Source organism: Acomys minous (genome assembly GCF_964271855.1).
Source record: "Acomys minous genome assembly, chromosome: 11".
Taxonomy (NCBI): Eukaryota; Metazoa; Chordata; class Mammalia; order Rodentia; family Muridae; genus Acomys; species Acomys minous.
In genome coordinates this window covers 56,066,587-56,084,401 of record NC_140492.1, presented here as the reverse complement: position 1 = coordinate 56,084,401, position 17,815 = coordinate 56,066,587, and the positions used below count along the sequence as shown (strand labels likewise).

The following is a 17,815-nucleotide window of genomic DNA, read 5'->3' as shown; positions in this document are numbered from 1 at the left end:
GCGGGAGTTGGGGAGGTGGTGCAGTCCAAGCATAAAACATCCATTGTGCTCCTGGCAACACAGCACACGCCTATCTCCACTCTTCCACAGGGACCCACCAAAGGCACGTGGGAAGTTGTAATAGGCACACAGCCACACAACAGAGAGAGTGAGAGGGACCATGCCTGTGGAGAGAAAGTCCAGTCTTTCTGGGAGATGGAAGCGCTTAGAAGGATCATCCTGACTTAACAGAGAGGAACAGCTTACAGAGCAGGGTGTGGCAGGAAAGCAAGCCGAGTCTCCAGAATAATGTCAGACTCCGTGCTGGGTACCATGAAGACAACTAAAACAGGACACTGCTTAAAATCCTCTAAACGAGCCAGGCGTGGTGGCGCACACCTTTAATCCCAGCACTCGGGAGGCAGAGGCAGGTGATCTCTGTGAGTTCAAGGCCAGCTTGGTCTACAAGGCGAGTCTAGGACAGCCAAGGCTAACACAGAGAAACCCTGCCTCAAAAAAAAAAAAAACCCCAATAATGATGATGGTGGTGGTGATGATGATGATGATGATGATGATGATGATGATGATGATATCCTTTAAATGGAGAGGTTGGAACTTAGGTCTCCTCATCTAGCTCCATCGCCCAATAAAAGAGGCTGAGACCACTTAGAGTCCCAAATGGAGAGTTCATGTTTAGAGTCTGCAGGTGGGACAGAGGGCACTCATGGCGTGTGGGCCAGAACAAAGAACGCAAGTCTACATCTTTTCACCCTACTCCACTCCCAGGTCAGAGATTGGAGGAGTCTTTGCTGGAGCAACTCAGTGAGTTCAGAGAGCAGCCTTCTAGAGTATGCCACAGACAGAGATGCCGTGGGGACGCTAGAGAGTGAGGGGCCCCCGTAAGCACCCAAGAAGTCTACGCCCAGTGTTTCCAACGCGCTGTTTGGTACTTAAGGCAAAAGCAATCACCCATCATGTAAAATAGCATACATACAAGAAAACAGCATAGTACAAGGAATCCAGTGCACTCAATAGCAGCTCGTGAGGACACTTGATTCATCCATGGTTGCCACTTCCCTGTCAGGAGTCATTTGAAGCAAATCTTGAACATACAGTACCAACTATGACTTCAGTATGAAGAGCTCGAGACGGAACACAGTGGGAACGCCCTTGTCCAGCATGGACAAGGTTCTGGACTCTACCCTTAGCATTAGAGAGGGAAGTCTGCGTGCGATGGCTTACGTTCATAATCCCAGCAGACTGAGGCAGGATGGCCTCAAGTTCAAGGCCGACCTGGGCTACGGTATTGTATCTCAACAAAACAAAAAGAGAAGACTTCATTATACGTTCTATAAGGATTAATTTTTTTAATGATTTAAAACTACTTTTATATCTCTAAATGCTTAAAGTTTTCCTAATTGTCTCATAGAATTTCAGTATCAGACTGGGGACATAGCTCAACGGTAGGTAGAGCTATTGCCTGGCATATGTGAAGCCATCCCCAGGACTGTCAAAAGAAAAAATTAAAATACTTCTGTTTGAATTAGAAGCCAAATACATTGCAGCTTGTTAAAATGTCTCTTATGTCTCTTTAAACAGTGTTTCTTCACTTTCTTTCTTTGTGTAATTTATTTATTGAAGAAACTTGGTCATTTGTCTAATAGTTTCCCAACTTTCCTGGCTATAATCTGGGTGGTTTGATTTATGTTCCATCCCTGTATCTTACGTAGTTGTTAAACTTACCAGCTTCATCAGTGTGGGAAGATACTGCATAGGTGTTGGGCACTTTCCTCGGGCTCTATAGAGAGTCTTCGTTGTTGTGACTATTGATGATTATGTCCTAGATTCATCCATTTCTTAGTGTTAGAATAATATATAGACTAGATTGCTTCTGCAAAGCAAATTTCCTTGCTATTTCATTGCCCAACAATAGGCCGTGTACCAAAAGCGAGAGAAGTGTTTGCTAGATGTTTCCCGTGAGCTCGGGTTAAAATATTTTGTCCTTGGGTAGTGGCATTGTGCTGGCAGGTTGTGGGAACCCCTAGGAGGCGGGTTCTGTAGGAAGTGTGCATCACTGGGGCGGGCCTTCTGGTTTATAGCTCCACCCTTCTTCCGGCCTGTTCTCTGGTTCCTGACCTTTCCAGGTGTGAGCAAGCTCCCACTGCTGCAGCCTTGAGATGGCCAGCACCATGATGGGCCATGCTCCTTGACAGTTGGAGACAAAGCTTCCCTCCCTTAAATTGCATTAGCCAGGCAAGGAAAGCAGCGGAATAGAATACGCTCATGTAGACGGGACTGGCAGCCGCTCTCCACTCCCTGGCTGCTTCTGCCTGCTTTGGCTGAATGGGGAAACAAAAGAACACAAGGCCAGAGAAAGCCACTCATGCTTACATGATCAGCCCATACCTAGAGAGCTCTACACTACAGGAAGATCCAAATAAATGATCAAAGCAAGATGCTTCTATACTTCTAAACAAAGAACAATGAGTTTATAGAGGCATGGGGTAGAAGAAATGGGCCTTTGAACTAGGGTCTAGAGGCTGGAGAGATGGCTCAGAGGTTAAGAGCACTGACTGCTCCTCCAGAGGTCCTGAGTTCAATTCCCAGCAAGCACGTGGTGGCTTACAACCATCCATAAGGTGATCTGATGCCTTCTTCCGGCCTACAGGTATATGTGTAGGCAGAACACTGTATACATAATACTAAATAAATCTTCAAAAAACAAAAACAGGGCCAGGTGTGGTGGGACATGCCTTTAATCCTAGCATTTAGGAGGCAGAGGCAGGCCGACCGCTGTGAATTCAAGGCCAGCCTGGTCTACAAAAGGAGTCCAGGACAGTCAAGGCTACACACCGAGAAACCCTGTCTCAAGAAACCAAAAAAACCAACCAACCAAACAACAACAACAAAAAACGAGGGTCTAAATTTTTAGGGATGGCACTGCGATATACGGAGGTGTATAAAAGTGAATTGGAAATAAGTGTTTCCGGTGAGTTATTTAATTACTGTCCGAGTTACTGCCATTCTTTGGTAATGAAAACTATTGCCCTATCCTGGTTCAGAGAACTCCTTTGCCATAAGATTCTTCATGGTTTGCTGCCTCTAGGAAAAGTAAAGCCAAATTGTCCTTTCTAAAGTTTCAATCTCTCAAGTGATTTCAACTTGAATCACTATTCTGCTATTGTGTAGTAATTTTCTAATGGGGAGCTGGGGTGCTAGTACCTTTTAATAGTGGTCTGCTTGTCTGTCTATCTATCTATCTATGTATCTATCTATGTATCTATGTATCTATCTATCTATCTATCTGTCTATCTATTTATCCATCTATCTACCTACCTAGTGATCTATCCATCTATCTATCTATATCTATCTGTCTGTCTATCTATCTATCTATCTTTTGAGACAGGGTCTCATGCAACCCAGGCTGGCCTTGATCTCACTATGTATCCAAAGATGATGGTGTAGTTCTGAGCCTCCTGCTTCCATCTCCCAATTGCCAGGACAATAGATGTGCACCTCCATCCCTGGTTGATGCAGAACTAGGTAGAGGTCAAACCCAGAGCTCTTGGATAGTAAGCAAGCACTTTACCCAGTGAGCTGCACCCCCAGCCCTTTTCACTTATTATTTCTTAGTCATGAATTTACACTTGTTTCTGTGTTTCCATCCATGGCTGTTGTTGTCTTTCACAGCCATCCCATCTGTTGTAGTGGGTGGCCTCTTGAAGTCGGCTTCCTGGTCCTTTCTGCCCAGTTTTATCAAGTTAGTGTGGCACCCTAGCAATTCTGGAATGACAAGATGTTCTAGGCTCCCTTTGTGCATTTGCTGCCCTGAATGGAACCAGCCATTTCTTCAAGAAACCTTGATTCTTTTCAGTGGAAATTGCCTAATGGCTTTTTAAAAAAGGGTACACAAGTAGTCAAAAATTTTCAACTCGGGAAAGCCTTAAAGTGAAAGGGAAGACCAAAATAAACAGGATGAAGCAAGCAATCTGCAAGCCGCAGAGAATATATATGAAGCATAAAACACTTTAAATTTGATTACAAACTAATTTGTATCTCCTTGAAAATGAGAATATTTTTATGAAGCGATAAAGTGAAAGTGTGACAACTAAAACTGCAATAAGAAAAATAAAAATTGGAGGATTTAAACATAAAAGTTGAAGAAAAGTCTACCAAAATTAGAACAACAGAATCAAGAAATTAAAAATAGGAAATGTCAAATAACTAGAGATTGTATCAAGACGCACTGATCAACTATGGATTTGGATTAATACACATTTCAAAACAGAGAAAGGGAAGGCTGAGGAAGAAAGGACGAACTAGCATAAGAAAATTTGCCAAGACTGAGGCCAAGTCTTCAAATCAAAAGTTAATTGAGTTCTCAAAAGTGACCCATACTTACGTCAAGTTAAAAACATCGTTCTTATGAGGGGGGAAAACCCATAAGCTTCCAGGGCCCAAAGAAAACAAAAAGGGTGTCCTCTGAAAGATGAGAAGGAAGAATTACACCACACTCCTCAGGAGTGACCCCAGGATGGAGAAAATAATGCATAAATGTTAATAAAACTGGGTGCAGGCTATAGTCAACCTAGAATTCTCTATAAAAAAAAAATCAATGTGAAGAAAGGATAAATCAGACACAAGTGAACTTTAAAAATTTATCTACATTGTTCCTTGTTAAGAAGATGCTGGAAATGTGTGCCTCCAGAGGAAGAACGTGAGTCAAGAACAAAGGCCACGTGTCTTCAGGAAGCAGAGAGGCAAGTCCCTGGTTTTAGCCAGAAGGAGGCTTCACAAGCAATGGGTCACTGGGACGTTGGGATATGAGGAAGAGGAAGGGAACTAGTAAATTATCAGAGTCACTTGTGCAAACAGGTAGGAAATGATATGGGAACATTTGAGGGACATTTGAGAAATGTCCATGAAGAAGATTGTTTGAGAAAGGAAAAGCTACCTCTGATTATGAGTAGTGGGTTGACTTTTGGATAACCATTTTCACATTTAATGAGTCTTAAAACCAGGCGATTCTCACAATGAGCAGCATCTTGCGGTCGTTTTCTGTCAGACTTTGGTCCTGATGTAGCTGCCATAGGGAGCAGGTGGCCATTATTTATCCATGCCGGTCTGACCGGACAAAGGCAGCCCCTTTGGCACGACAGTCATTGTAAGATCAAAAAAAGAAAGAAGATGAGTCTGGATGGGTCGGCCAGACCTGTGAACACCTTCTGGCAAGATCAAGAGAGAGCTGCATCAAAACTTGTAGAACAGGATCAGTGGCTTGGAAGAGTGTGCCGAGGACCAGAGCAAAGCGCCCCGAGAATTCGCTTCGCGCTGACTCCTGGGATAGTTCAGTGAACACTGTCCTACTTCAGAGAAAAGCAACAAGATGAGTAGTGACAGCCCCAAACAGAAAGGGATTCCAAAGAGATGCGCGCTGGATGTAAGGAGGTTAAAGACACTTAGGTCTGCTGACATTTTCTTCTTCTTTTTTTAATGTACACGATCTCTATGCGATAGAAAGACATCTAAATAAGAGCACTTCCAGTAAGTTCACATTAAACACTTAGGTGATGGAAGTGTTAACCGGCAGCACGGTCTTCTTTTACTGTGGTTTGTGTCACAAATCAGTGACTGACAGTCAGGGAACTCTGAGGCGTATTTACGTCAATGTTGGATCTCAATTAAAATATAAATTGTAGGGCTGGAGAGATGGCTCAGAGGTTAAGAGCACTGCCTGCTCTTCCAAAGGTCCTGAGTTCAATTCCCAGCAACCACATGATAACTCACAACCATCTACAGTGAGACCTGGTGTCCTTTCTGGTGTGCAGGTGTACATGCAAACAGAACACTGTATACATAATAAATAAATAAATAAATAAATAAATAAATAAATAAATAAATCTTTTTTAAAATATCAATTGTAGAGGAAGGATGAGTATTGGAGAGTTTGTAGGTGTGCTCTGGGCTGGGGTAAAGTGGAGATAGACAAGTGGGAAAGCCTTTTTCCTGTCTAGAGCTGAGTGTGATATGAATGTGAGTATTTGGGATGTGTGTGTGTGTGCGTGTGCGCATGCATATATGTGTGGGTGCTCAGAGAGATCAAAAGGGGTGTCAGGTCCCCTGGAGCTATATGTACAGGTGATTGTGAGTCACTCAGCGTGGGTGCTGGGAACCGAACCACACTCTGCATAAGCAGCAAATGCTCTTAGCTGCTGACGAGTCTCTCCAGCCTTGGGATGTAGGTTGTTAACAGCTTCACCTAGGGCATGATTGTTGTAGGCAGAGCCACTGTAGCACAGGAGGAATGGGCTGCCAGAGGTTTTGTTACTTTTTTTTATGTTTTCACTTTGATAAAACTAATTTTTTTTTTCTTTTTGGTTCTTCGAGACAAGTTTTCTCTGTGTAGCCTTGGCTGTCCTAGACTCACTTTGGAGACCAGGCTGGCCTCAAACTCACAGCGATCCGCCTGCCTCCGGAGTGCTGGGATTAAAGGCGTGCGCCACCACGCCCAGGGATAAAAAACAATTTTCAAATAAAAATGACCCTAGAAAGCCCTTTCTGTGCTGTTACCTTTGTAAACACGCACACTCTCTTCAAGCCATCTGGGATCTGCTTCCTGTGACAGGAGGCAAGAGACTCCTCGGTGCAGGGATCAGTGGTCTGCTTTGTGACCTTGATGAGAGTGTTCAACCTCACTGGCTTTAGTTTTTCTCCCCGTTACACTGAAAGTCAAAGAGAAAATGCACAAGTCCCGGGCACACGTCTGTGCCATTGTTGACTGCCCCTTAATACCAGGCTGGCCCCTTCAGTGTGCCCCCATGCAGGAACCCTCAAGGCTCTGTGTAGTTCGCCATCACCTCACATCGCCTGTGTTTCAGTGTGGGGGGGGGCGGGGAGGGGAGGCAGGGTCGTTGACCCCTTCCTGCCTCCCAGAAACCCCAAGAACTCATAGATCCCTCTTCTCTCATGAAGCTCGACTTGGGGCCTGGTGATTAGCAAAATGCTTAGTTATTTCCGTCCAGAGGAACCCTGACCCTAAAGGTCATCTGCCCTTCTTTAAAGTTGAGGAGAAGCAGGTCTGAACTCTGGAGTGGCCTGGGAGGGTTGACCCAGCGTGCTCAAGCGGAGACCAGTTCCTGGATGCAGGGGTCTGCAGGGGTCAGCCTCTCTCGGCTCTAAGCAGGCATGCTTCTGGAGGGATGGAAAGCAAAGGGCAGCCGGTGGCTCTCTCCTTGTCCCCTACTGTCCATCATCTCTCAAAGCAGCTTTGTCAGAAATTAAAATGCAGTGTATATATGGGGGGAATTGGGAGAAAGGGGCGGGGGGGGGGAGACTGAGAGAGCGTGAGCGCGTTCTTTCTGCTTACTAGGTGCTTCTAAGACAGGCAGAGCAGTTCATGTCTATACATCATCCCTGTTGACAGTTGCTGGGCTGAGAGCTATCAGCCTTTCCTTCCGTGCTCCATCAGAGATGGGGAGAGAATACATGGAGGAGGCGTCCTGGGTGCAGACAGCCCTCTTTTATTGCCCTGTGTGTGAAAAGGCTGTGTCTCCAGCCCCTTCACCCCAGTGTGGATGACGCCTCAAGGGAGCCAAAAAGCCCGAGTTTGCTTCCCAGCACTCTATAAAGTGGGCATCATGGAGAGCCTTGTGGCCCCAGACCTTAGAAGTCTGAAGCTGTTCAATCAGAGGTTCAAGGTTCTCCTCAACTTGTGTTTAAAAAAAAAAATAGTAGAAGGAAAGTCGAGACTTCATGAGAGGAGCAACTGAGGCAAGAGATTTTTCATCCCTGGAGACAGTGGGGTAAAAGGCACAAGCAAGACCCCTACCCATGGCCTACCACATGCCTTAAACCGTCACCAGAGATTGAGGGAGAAAGTTAACTTGTTGCAAGGTGTTAGTAGGAAACTACAACTCCTGTTTTGAAGCAAACAGTCTAACCGCTACACAGAAGCCTGGGTCAGCCTCCCACTCCTTTGAGGGACTCCAGGAAGGCACAGTTCTGTTCCCCTCCCCCCACCCCCTAAGACTTGGGTAGTGCTGACTGCCCTCCTCAGCCACTTGCAGCTTCATGACTGACCTGGGTGAGGGAGTTCCCAAAAAGCTGTGCGGGGCTAATGGAGCCCGTGAAGTTGAAAGCAGGTCCCCTAGGTGTCCCCAACCCAATCAGGCAGAGAAGGCATTAGGAGGAGGGACCACCTGCTAGTTAAAAGCCTCTGGGTGAGTCTCTGGCAGCTCCCCTAATACCTCAGACGCTGGGAGGGAAAGCCTTAACCTTCAGGCTACCCAGACCATTTCTGGCTCCCTGTCCTCCCTCCCCAGACCCTGGCTGCTGTCTGCCATAATGAGCAGTGTCAGGAAGTGAACAGGATGATGTCTCTGTTCCTCCCACAGGCTACAGAGTGGGCCTCCAATGAGGACACACGTCGCTCCTGCCAGAGCAAAGGGAAGACTGAGGTACGTGCCGGTGGCATCAGGTGCTCTTCTGGAAGCTTATGGTCAGGAGATCTTGGGGATCCTTGTGAGCATGAGGTCACTTGCCCCAGGAGCCTGACTGGGTTGAGGGGGAAGGGAGTCAATAGAGACACAAACTGGACCTCAGCGCAGCAAGGATACAGTGCAGGGGCGTTGCAGGACATACGCTGCCATCTGCAATGCAGCAGTGTGAGGTAAACATGCCCAGAGCCACACCTGGAGAGTCACAGTCCTCTGTCATTTTTCTTCCCACCTCAGGAGGAGTGTCAGAACTATGTGAGAGTCCTGATTGTTTCCGGCCGGAAGGTGTTCATGTGTGGCACCAATGCCTTTTCCCCAGTGTGCTCCAGCAGACAGGTGGGCCATTGGGAGGGGCAGGCAAAGAAGAGAGTCAGGGGATGGTGTCTTGCCAAAGCACACAGCCTTGGAGTGGGGACTGACAAATGCAGCAGGGTGGGTGGGGAACGTATGTCCATGCGATACTGGGACAACATAAAAAGTTGATATTGAGACAACATAAAAAGTTCATTCTTCATCCAGAATTCAAACTGACCCACTCTTGGGTATTTTTCTTCATCAGTCTTACTTAAAATGCCCATCTGTGGTCCAGGTATTTTTCTTCTTACTTAAAATGTTCATCTGTGGTCCAGTGGATACTCCTGAAGGACCTCACCCTTTGTAATGGCTATGAGATCACAGGGTGGCAGTGGGGAGGGTATTTGAGACATGGGAGGTGAGGGCACAGAAACCAAGGATCCCAAAGGAAACAGCTCTAAGGTAAAAATACCAGACGGTCCTAGGACCCCAAGGAAAAGCTGTCTTCTGCCTTATCCAGGTGGGGAACCTCAGCCGGACTATTGAGAAGATCAACGGTGTGGCCCGCTGCCCCTATGACCCACGTCATAACTCTACAGCCGTCATCTCCTCCCAGGGAGAACTCTATGCGGCCACCGTCATCGACTTCTCAGGTCGGGACCCAGCCATCTACCGCAGCCTGGGCAGCGGGCCACCACTTCGCACTGCCCAATATAACTCCAAATGGCTCAATGGTAAGGTGGCCCAGGCCTGGGGCAGGGCTGTCCTGCTTTCCAAACCCCGCTGGCCTTTCCTGTCTCACTCGCTTCATCAATAAAGTGGATAGGACAGGGAAGATGTTTGCCCAAAAGCCAAGGCACACTGGAGCTGAGCCGCAGGTGTCCTGAGGACCCAGAACAGGAAAAAAGCACAGGCTATTTGGGGAGAGAGTCAGAAATTCAATAGAGTAGTTGTTATAGGAAAGAAAAATTAGGAAAGAAACGAGGAAGACAGTATGAACATCCTACTTCTTGAAGTTAAACTCATTTCTTACTAACTAGCTATATGGCCTTGAGCAGCCTTTCTGTGCCATGATGTTCTCATCTGTAATGGGCAGCAGTAGTCCTAGGACTTGCCTGCTAGTTTGTAGGGAGGATTAAATGGGAGAGCCAATAAGGTTCTTATGATGGTGTGTTTTATCCAGTGAAGTAGCAGTGCTAACAATTACACTATCAACAAATACAAGAGCTTCATTTCACAGGGGAAGCGGGAACAGGCTAATGTAGGGTCCTGGGTCAGCAAAGAGTGGTTCAAGAGTCCCACCTAGGAACACTAAAGCAGGTGCATCCTTTCCACCGTGCCTTCTTCTCTCCATGCCCACAGAGCCAAATTTCGTGGCCGCCTTTGACATTGGGCTGTTTGCATATTTCTTCCTTCGGGAGAATGCGGTAGAACATGACTGTGGGCGCACTGTGTACTCTCGGGTGGCCCGAGTGTGCAAGAACGATGTAGGGGGCCGCTTCCTGCTGGAGGACACATGGACCACGTTCATGAAGGCCCGGCTCAACTGCTCCCGCCCAGGAGAGGTCCCTTTCTACTATAACGAGCTACAGAGTGCCTTCCATCTGCCCGAGCAGGATCTCATCTACGGCGTCTTCACCACTAACGTGTGAGTCCCCCCACCCTTTGCTGTCCATCTTCCTTGTCATTCCAGGGCCCACCCTGCCTAGCCTGGTGGCTTGGTGGCCTCAGCAGACCCCTCTCTCAGAGTCTGGTGTCTTCACCCATAAAGCAGAGATCTCCTTGTTCCTGCAGCTGGTCATCTGTGGCTTACCACCTCTGGAGTGGTAAACACCTGCTTTAAGTTGCTAGGAAGGGCGGGCCCAAGATAGATGTGCAGAAAAGGGGGGAGCTGCCTGGTGGCCAGATGTGCAGAAAGGGGAGGGGAGCTGCCTGGTGGCCAGATGTGCAGAAAAAGGAGAGCTGCCTGGTGGCCAGATATGCAGAAAGGGAGGGGAGCTGCCTGGTGGCCAGATGTGCAGAAAAGGGGGAGCTGCCTGGTGCCCAGATGTGCAGAAAGGGAGGGGAGCTGCCTGGTGGCCAGATGTGCAGAAAGGGAGGGGAGCTGTCTGGTGGCCAGATGTGCAGAAATGGGGTGGGGAGCTGCCTGGTAAGCTCATAAAGGACAATGGTGGTACCCCAGGCAGGGATGCTTGCTCTATGGTCCCTCCAACCTAAGTGCAGCAGTATTCTAAGAACCTCTCCGCCACATCCCTCATGACTACATCAGAACCTGCAAGCTGGCATTTGGCACACCCGTTGTTTATTTGGATGTGAGGAAGAGCAACCTTCCCAAGGATGCCGGACTCTCCTCCCCTGCCCCTCCATGTAGAGACTAACACATCAAGCAGGTTTTTTTTTTCAGCTTAAGAGTGATGAATGGGCACCCTTGAGACTGAGGAAGGCCTTTGCAGTGTGGAACGCTATGCAAGGCATTTTGTAAGGACAGCAGGAGTGCCCCCCCCCCGTTGTCTACACAAATGACAGTCTGAGAGGACAGGCAAGGACGTGGGTGAGACTGGCCAGCAGCAGCAGAGAGCCCATCCTGGCCAGTGGACATTCAGCACAGCTCACACAGACCATGAGCTGAAAGCCTGCCGGCCATGACTAAGTGTGGCTAGCTCTCAGTGTAGGAGGATGGGTGACTCTCTCACAGAAAGAGCTGGGGAGACATCAAGGAAAAATGACAATGTCAGTGTAAACTATAAACCATTTATTTATTGTATAACCCCCTCCATGCCAGGTGCTTGTCCTGGGGTGGGGGTGAACAGCAGCGGGCAAAAGCAGTCATGGCTCTGCCATTGAGGGGATGGCATTCTAGAGTAGACAAGGCTATTTTGAGCAACCCATTTTAACCTTAGTAGCTCTTACAAAGGGAGAGAGCAGGGTACAAGGAGATCACAGGAGGCTTCCTATAGAATGTGACATTCTTGAGACCTGAAGGACAGTCCAGCCCCCATGCAATAACTTACACAAAGCTTTGGGTGGAATAAAAAAATAATGCCTCATGCCCTGAGAAGAAGCCAATGTGACAGGAGCATTGAAGGCAAAGAAGAAGCAGGTGGGAGAGATGCTAGGACGCACTGTGCCCCAAGGACCTTGCAGACTGCTCTCAGGGTTTTGATCTTTACCCTGTGGACAAGGAGACATGACTGGGGGATTTGTGAAAGGCCAGTGGGCGGCTTGGTGTGAGTTTGGGGAGTTTCACACCCCCCCCCTGCTGTTTTGTGCAGAATGGGTTAGGAGCCTATCCAGGCTATAGGGAGTCCAACAGAAGGACACTGCAGCAGCATCCAGGGCTCTGGGGACCCTGGGAACAGGCAGCATCCAGGGCTCTGGGGGGCCTGGAAACAGGCAGCATCCAGGGCTCTGGGGGGGCCTGGAAACAGGCAGAGGGAGAGGATAATGGACACATTTAGGAGAGAAGCATGTGACCATGTCATCTCTGTGAGCTGTTCACTCCACACTTGCAGAGGCCTGTGACTCTGGGCCCCGAAGGGTTGTAGAGATTATTCTTTAGTGGCATAAACCAGTGGCTTTGCTAACCATATATATAATACATATATGCATACTTCAGAACGGATTGAATTCAAACCCTTTCAGAGGTCTAGGGGCGGAGAATAGGGTGGGAGGAAGAGGGAGGGTGGGAACGGGAAGATACAAGCGAGGGGATAACAAGCAGGATGTGGTATGAATAAATTATAATTAACAAAAAAATTTTTAAGTATAGTATATTTAGCTTGCATCATATTGTTTCATGAAACTTTAATATAGGTAATGTAAAATGTATTTCTCATATTTCTGGTTGTGAGCCTAGTTAGCCTTTAATGGCTAAGCCATCTCTCCAGCCCTAAAATGTGGGGTTTTTGTTTTTTTGTTGTTGTTGGGTTTTTTGGTTTTTGGTTTTGTTGTTGGTTTTTTTTTTTTTTTTTTTGGTGTTTTTTTTTTTTTTGGTTTTTTTTGGTTTGGTTTTTTTGTTTGTTTGTTTGGTTGGTTGGTTTTTTGAGGCAGAGTCTCTCTGTGTACCCTTGACTGTCCTGGACTCGCTTTGTAGACCAGGCTGGCCTCGAACTCACAGCGATCCACCTGCCTCTGCCTCCCGAGTGCTGGGATTACAGGCGCGCGCCACCACGCCCGGTTTTTAAAATGTGTTTCTTAATGTGGGCCATTGGCTGCATCCCTCCCCTCTCTGAAAAAGGGAAGAAGATGAGGAGGTGGAAGGGGGACACCCCAGTGCCTCTTGCCAATGAGCTCTTCCTGTGGTTGGGTGAGAGTGAGGATTACATGCCCTTCGTGTGCAGAAGGCCTCAGGCTCATCCAAGGCACTTGCCAACCGGGGTGATTAGGACTGGCGGTGGCCTGAGGGGCCTCTGAGGGGCGTGCTTGGCCCAGAATGAGGGAGGGACCGCAGTCCACCACCTCTTGCCTTTCAGAAACAGCATCGCAGCTTCTGCCGTCTGCGCCTTCAACCTCAGTGCCATCTCCAGGGCTTTCAACGGCCCGTTTCGTTACCAGGAGAACCCCAGGGCTGCCTGGCTTCCTATCGCCAACCCCATCCCCAATTTCCAGGTACAGCTTCTCCTCCTTTGCCCCTCACCCACCACCAACCACAAGCTCAGCGCAGGCTAACACCAGCCCATCCCTGTTGCTCTAGGCTTGTCTCGGGGTGGGGGATGGGGGGCTGAGATGGGTTCCCCAACAGGGTGGTAAATCCTCAGACTGCTGTTGAGGAGATAAAGGAGAGGCAGAACTGGGGAACCTACTCTGGCTATCTCTGTAATTGACTCCACACACCCTGAGAGACAGGGACCTCGATTCTACAGAGTAGGAGGGACCACTACACCTGTGAATTGTGGCCAGACTTAGGGTGTTTCACCTGGAGATGATTCAAACTGTGCAGTGTAGGATCGCTGCATGCAGGCAGTTGTTATGGGTGTCGTAAGTAACTCATGTATTTCCCCACCCTGTGGTGGAAGGAAAGCATAAAGGAGCTGGTAGCATACACACACGCGCATGTGCACATACACATACACACACATATACACATACACACACTCACGTGCATGCGCGCACATATTTAATTTAATTTTTTATTTTTGGCGGAAGGTCTCACTGTGTTTCCCTGGGACTCACTTTGTAAACCAGGCTGGCCCTGAATTCACAGAGTCCTCTTGCCTCAGTCTCCTGAATGCTGAGCCTGAAAATGCAGGTCACCACGCCCCGCCCGGATGGCTGACTTTCATGTCCTTCCAACTGCTTGCTCCAGGGGTGATATGGCCTGGGGAAAGGCTCAGGCTTTTCAGTCCAGCAATTCGGATCCCGATCCAGCCTGCGATGTTGGGCCAGTCACCTAACTCCCTTGAGCCCTTTATTCCTTTTCTGGAACTAGGGACAAGGCTATACTAGGTCACTCCTTCTGGATCTGTGCAAAGGGTGTTGTGATGCCCAGTGAGAGGTGGTACTTGGCTTCCTGACTGGAAGGCATGAACTTGGAGCTGGTAGGGGTGTAGGAGAAAACAGGTTGGCCCACTGTGGGCGTGGGTACCAATGCAGCAGCTTTAAATTACCAGACACGGTTCTCATTCAAATGATTTGTCTGGACCAGACCCCTTTGTCCTCCTATCCTCTTCCTCATCTTCCCAGCCCATTTCTCCTAGTTTTAAAGAAGACTCATCCTTTTTTGGAAAAGATCCAGGGTTCCAGACAGAATGCCGGGGACCAGGGGTGTTGGAGACTTAGTGTCCCCTCACAGCCCCCATGGGTGGGAAGGAGACCATGGCAGTTCCTGCAGAGGGGGGACTGGACACCAGTGACTCGGTTTCTCACGGCAGTGTGGCACCCTGCCAGAGACTGGCCCCAACGAGAACCTCACGGAGCGCAGCCTGCAGGATGCACAGCGGCTCTTCTTGATGAGCGAAGCCGTGCAGCCGGTGACCCCAGAGCCCTGTGTCACCCAGGACAGCGTCCGCTTCTCACATCTAGTGGTGGACCTTGTACAAGCCAAGGACACGCTCTACCACGTACTCTACATAGGCACAGGTGAGCTGCCTGGGGCCCGCCTGCCCTGCAGGTGGGCAAATGGTTGCTGCTAGGTAAGGAAACGGCTGTGAGTAGCCACCGCTTCAAGGCCACTTTCCTCTGCCCGCCAGAGTCCGGCACCATCCTGAAGGCGCTGTCCACCGCCAGCCGCAGCCTGAGGGGCTGCTACCTGGAGGAGTTGCATGTGCTGCCCCCCGGGCGCCTTGAACCTCTGCGGAGCCTGCGAATCTTGCACAGTGCGCGTGCGCTCTTCGTGGGATTGAGCGACCGGGTGCTGCGGGTTCCGCTGGAGAGGTGCTCAGTCTACCGTAGCCAAGGGTAAGCTGAGGCAAGAGGGCAGGAGGGCCCTGGGCGGTCTGTGGTGGTGGTGGCTATCCTGTCAATCATGGCTCGGAGGTGGTGCTTAAGTCAAAGCCTGAAACATCTCAGGAGGATTTTATTAGTGTTAATCAGCACTTATTGTGCACTTCGAGAATTGTGGCACCTGTTATTTTGTGGTCAATCCCATAGTTCTGGCTGAGCCTTTTAGGGGAGAGACAGAGAGAAAGAGAGAGAGAGAGAGAGAGAGAGAGAGAGAGAGTTCCTGCCCAGATGAGGGGCAGTGGGGGTCAGCCCCAAGTCTTCACCTTTCTTGGAGGTGGACCAGGCAGATGGGACAGCCAGGAGGAAGAACTGCAATGTCCCATTGCTTTCGGTCACATTGGCTTTAAACAGAGTCACAAAATTGGCAGTAGTGATGCCAGTACTTACGAGGAGAAGCCAAGGCCAAATGGAACTCTGTCCCAAACTCCCAGCCCTCGAGGCTGCCCTGGCTGGATCCCCTTCTCTGTATGATCATCAGAAAAGCCACATGAACTTGGTGGCCTTTGCAATAGAGTCGTCCTGGCTGTGCCATCTGTCCTTGGGATTTGGGAGACAAACGGGCTCCATGTTGCCAAAGGTCACTCTCTGAGAGTGCTAGGGTCTTGGACAGAGGCCTGTGGACAGGGGAGGAGGAAGGATAGAGGGGTGTAGGAGGCCGCTGGTGATGGGTAGTCACTGGAGCTCCTCTCGGTCCCCCACACATGGTTCCATCCAAGTGACACTGTTTACGAAACCCTGCTGTGCACAGGGTGCTTTGCAGAGCTGCTGGTGTGAGAGGGGGTTTGTGTGCCTGGGCCATACTCCAGCCCCCCACACTGCACATCTGCCTAGGGAGAGAAGCCCTGGCCTGGATCTGCCAGGGAAAGGCAGAAGGATGCCTTGGGAGGGATGCAGATGGTAGAACCCACCTCAGCTCCACTGCCCATGAGCTGCACGGTCTTCAGCAGACTATAGCCGTTCCGAGCTTCAGTTCTCTTGCCAGGAGCTGGGGGGATTTGATGGCACAGTGAGGTCTAATTTTGACAGAAGTGTAAAGATCAGGCCTGGTATTCATGGAGGGCCTAGGCTGTCAAGTCATAAAGGGTAGGTAGTATCTTTATCCCTCTTTTGTCTCTGAGATTGCTTTTTAGGAGGCTCCAGCCTCCTGGGTTGTCTGGCCTCTGAATCTATGACACCAAGTACAGACAGCTCTGTCGGGCCAGAGAACAGTGGCTTCCTGGGGACAGCATTTGCCATTGTTTCTGTGTTCTCTTTAAACACTTGTGTTGCTATTAAACTTTTGATAACGTGTCTTATTCTCCAAGAGGTTATAAATCCTTAATGCAAAGCCTGGCAGCCTGATATTTTTTTATACTTCCCTATTCAACCCTGCCCAGCACAGGGTAATCTTCTGCCCAGGGCTGATGCTTCACTGACTGGTTATTTGGCCTGAGAAGAGGCCAGTGCAGGAGAGGCATGGGGAATGAGCCTGGAGAGTGGACTGAGGCCACCTGAGAAGGCCAGGCCACTCAGACTATCCAGACAGGTGCCTTATAAGGCATCTCAGGGCGTGGCCGGTAGCCTTGTCATGAAGCAGATGGGCAGCTGTGATGGGTTAGTGTGGCTCCAGCCCACTGCAAAGCCATGGGTCTGCAGTAGGGCGAGAGGACGGTGAGGGGCAGGGGCACGTCCCCACTCTGAGGATGTCGCAGAGGAGGTCAGGAGCTTGCAGTGTCCCCAGCAGACTGCCATTCTGCAGCAAGGTGGCAGAAGGTCAGCTTGGAGTCTTTCCCCTGAGTTTGGTTAATAAGCTGCTGAAGCGTGCAGTGAAAATCCTATTATAAAGCTACAGGTAGGGGCCCTTCACACACACAGACCATGACAAGAGCATGCCTGTCACCTGTCCCCTACATTAAATAGTAAATAAATAAATAAATAAATGTATTTTTTAAAAAAAGGTAGATCTAAAACCTAGAAACTGCAAAATTGTATTACTGCAAAGATAATAAAATGAGACAAATGTAGGCAGCAAATAAGCTGTGTACTTTTTGTTTTGTTTTGGTTTGGTTTGGTTTTGGGTTTTTTGAGACAGGGTTTTTCTGTATATCCCCCCCCCCCCCCACTATCCTGTACTGACTTTGTAGACTAGGCTGGCCTCGAACTCACAGAGATCCTCCTGCTTCTGCTTCCTTAGTGCTGGGATTACAGGCATGTGCCACTACAGCCCGGTGCTGTGCACTCTTTATGGCAGGGAGCCAAGTGCCAATCACAGCATGTCAGAATGGGTGCTACTGGTCGGGGGAGGGGGGCTTCGTCATGTTCCAGGCATTTATTTCACATTTGTCCTTGTTGCTTCCAAAGTTGGCAGGAAGATCAGGGTGGGTAAGCAGCGACACTACCCAGCCTCCTCCTCCACCCAGCATCCAGGAACTTGCCTCTACCTCCCTTAATCCGAGCAATCTTAGTTCCATAGCGTAGATCCAACTCTCTGGCTCGGCCAGAAAGGAGAAAATATGCTCAGTGCGTGAGTCAGCCCCTCTCTCCTTCCAGCAGGCCTTTCTCCTCAACCCTGGCTCTCTCTCAGAGAGCCTCTGCCTGCCCCAAGTGTTCAGGGTTAGGCCCAGGCT

At 49.2% G+C, this 17,815-nt stretch overlaps 1 protein-coding gene across 5 annotated transcripts in view; it reads left to right on the top strand.

The window, feature by feature from the left end:
• Positions 1-17,815, top strand: part of SEMA5B (semaphorin 5B) — a 125,276-nt gene that overhangs the window by 98,273 nt on the left and 9,188 nt on the right. For all 5 annotated transcript variants that reach the window (XM_084800616.1, XM_084800618.1, XM_084800615.1 and 2 more), the window contains 7 exons: positions 8,373-8,435; positions 8,712-8,810; positions 9,289-9,502; positions 10,131-10,416; positions 13,241-13,376; positions 14,639-14,846; positions 14,957-15,164. In XM_084800616.1, the coding sequence (XP_084656742.1) occupies positions 8,373-8,435; positions 8,712-8,810; positions 9,289-9,502; positions 10,131-10,416; positions 13,241-13,376; positions 14,639-14,846; positions 14,957-15,164 (1,214 nt within the window). The remainder of the gene's footprint in view (positions 1-8,372; positions 8,436-8,711; positions 8,811-9,288; positions 9,503-10,130; positions 10,417-13,240; positions 13,377-14,638; positions 14,847-14,956; positions 15,165-17,815) is intronic.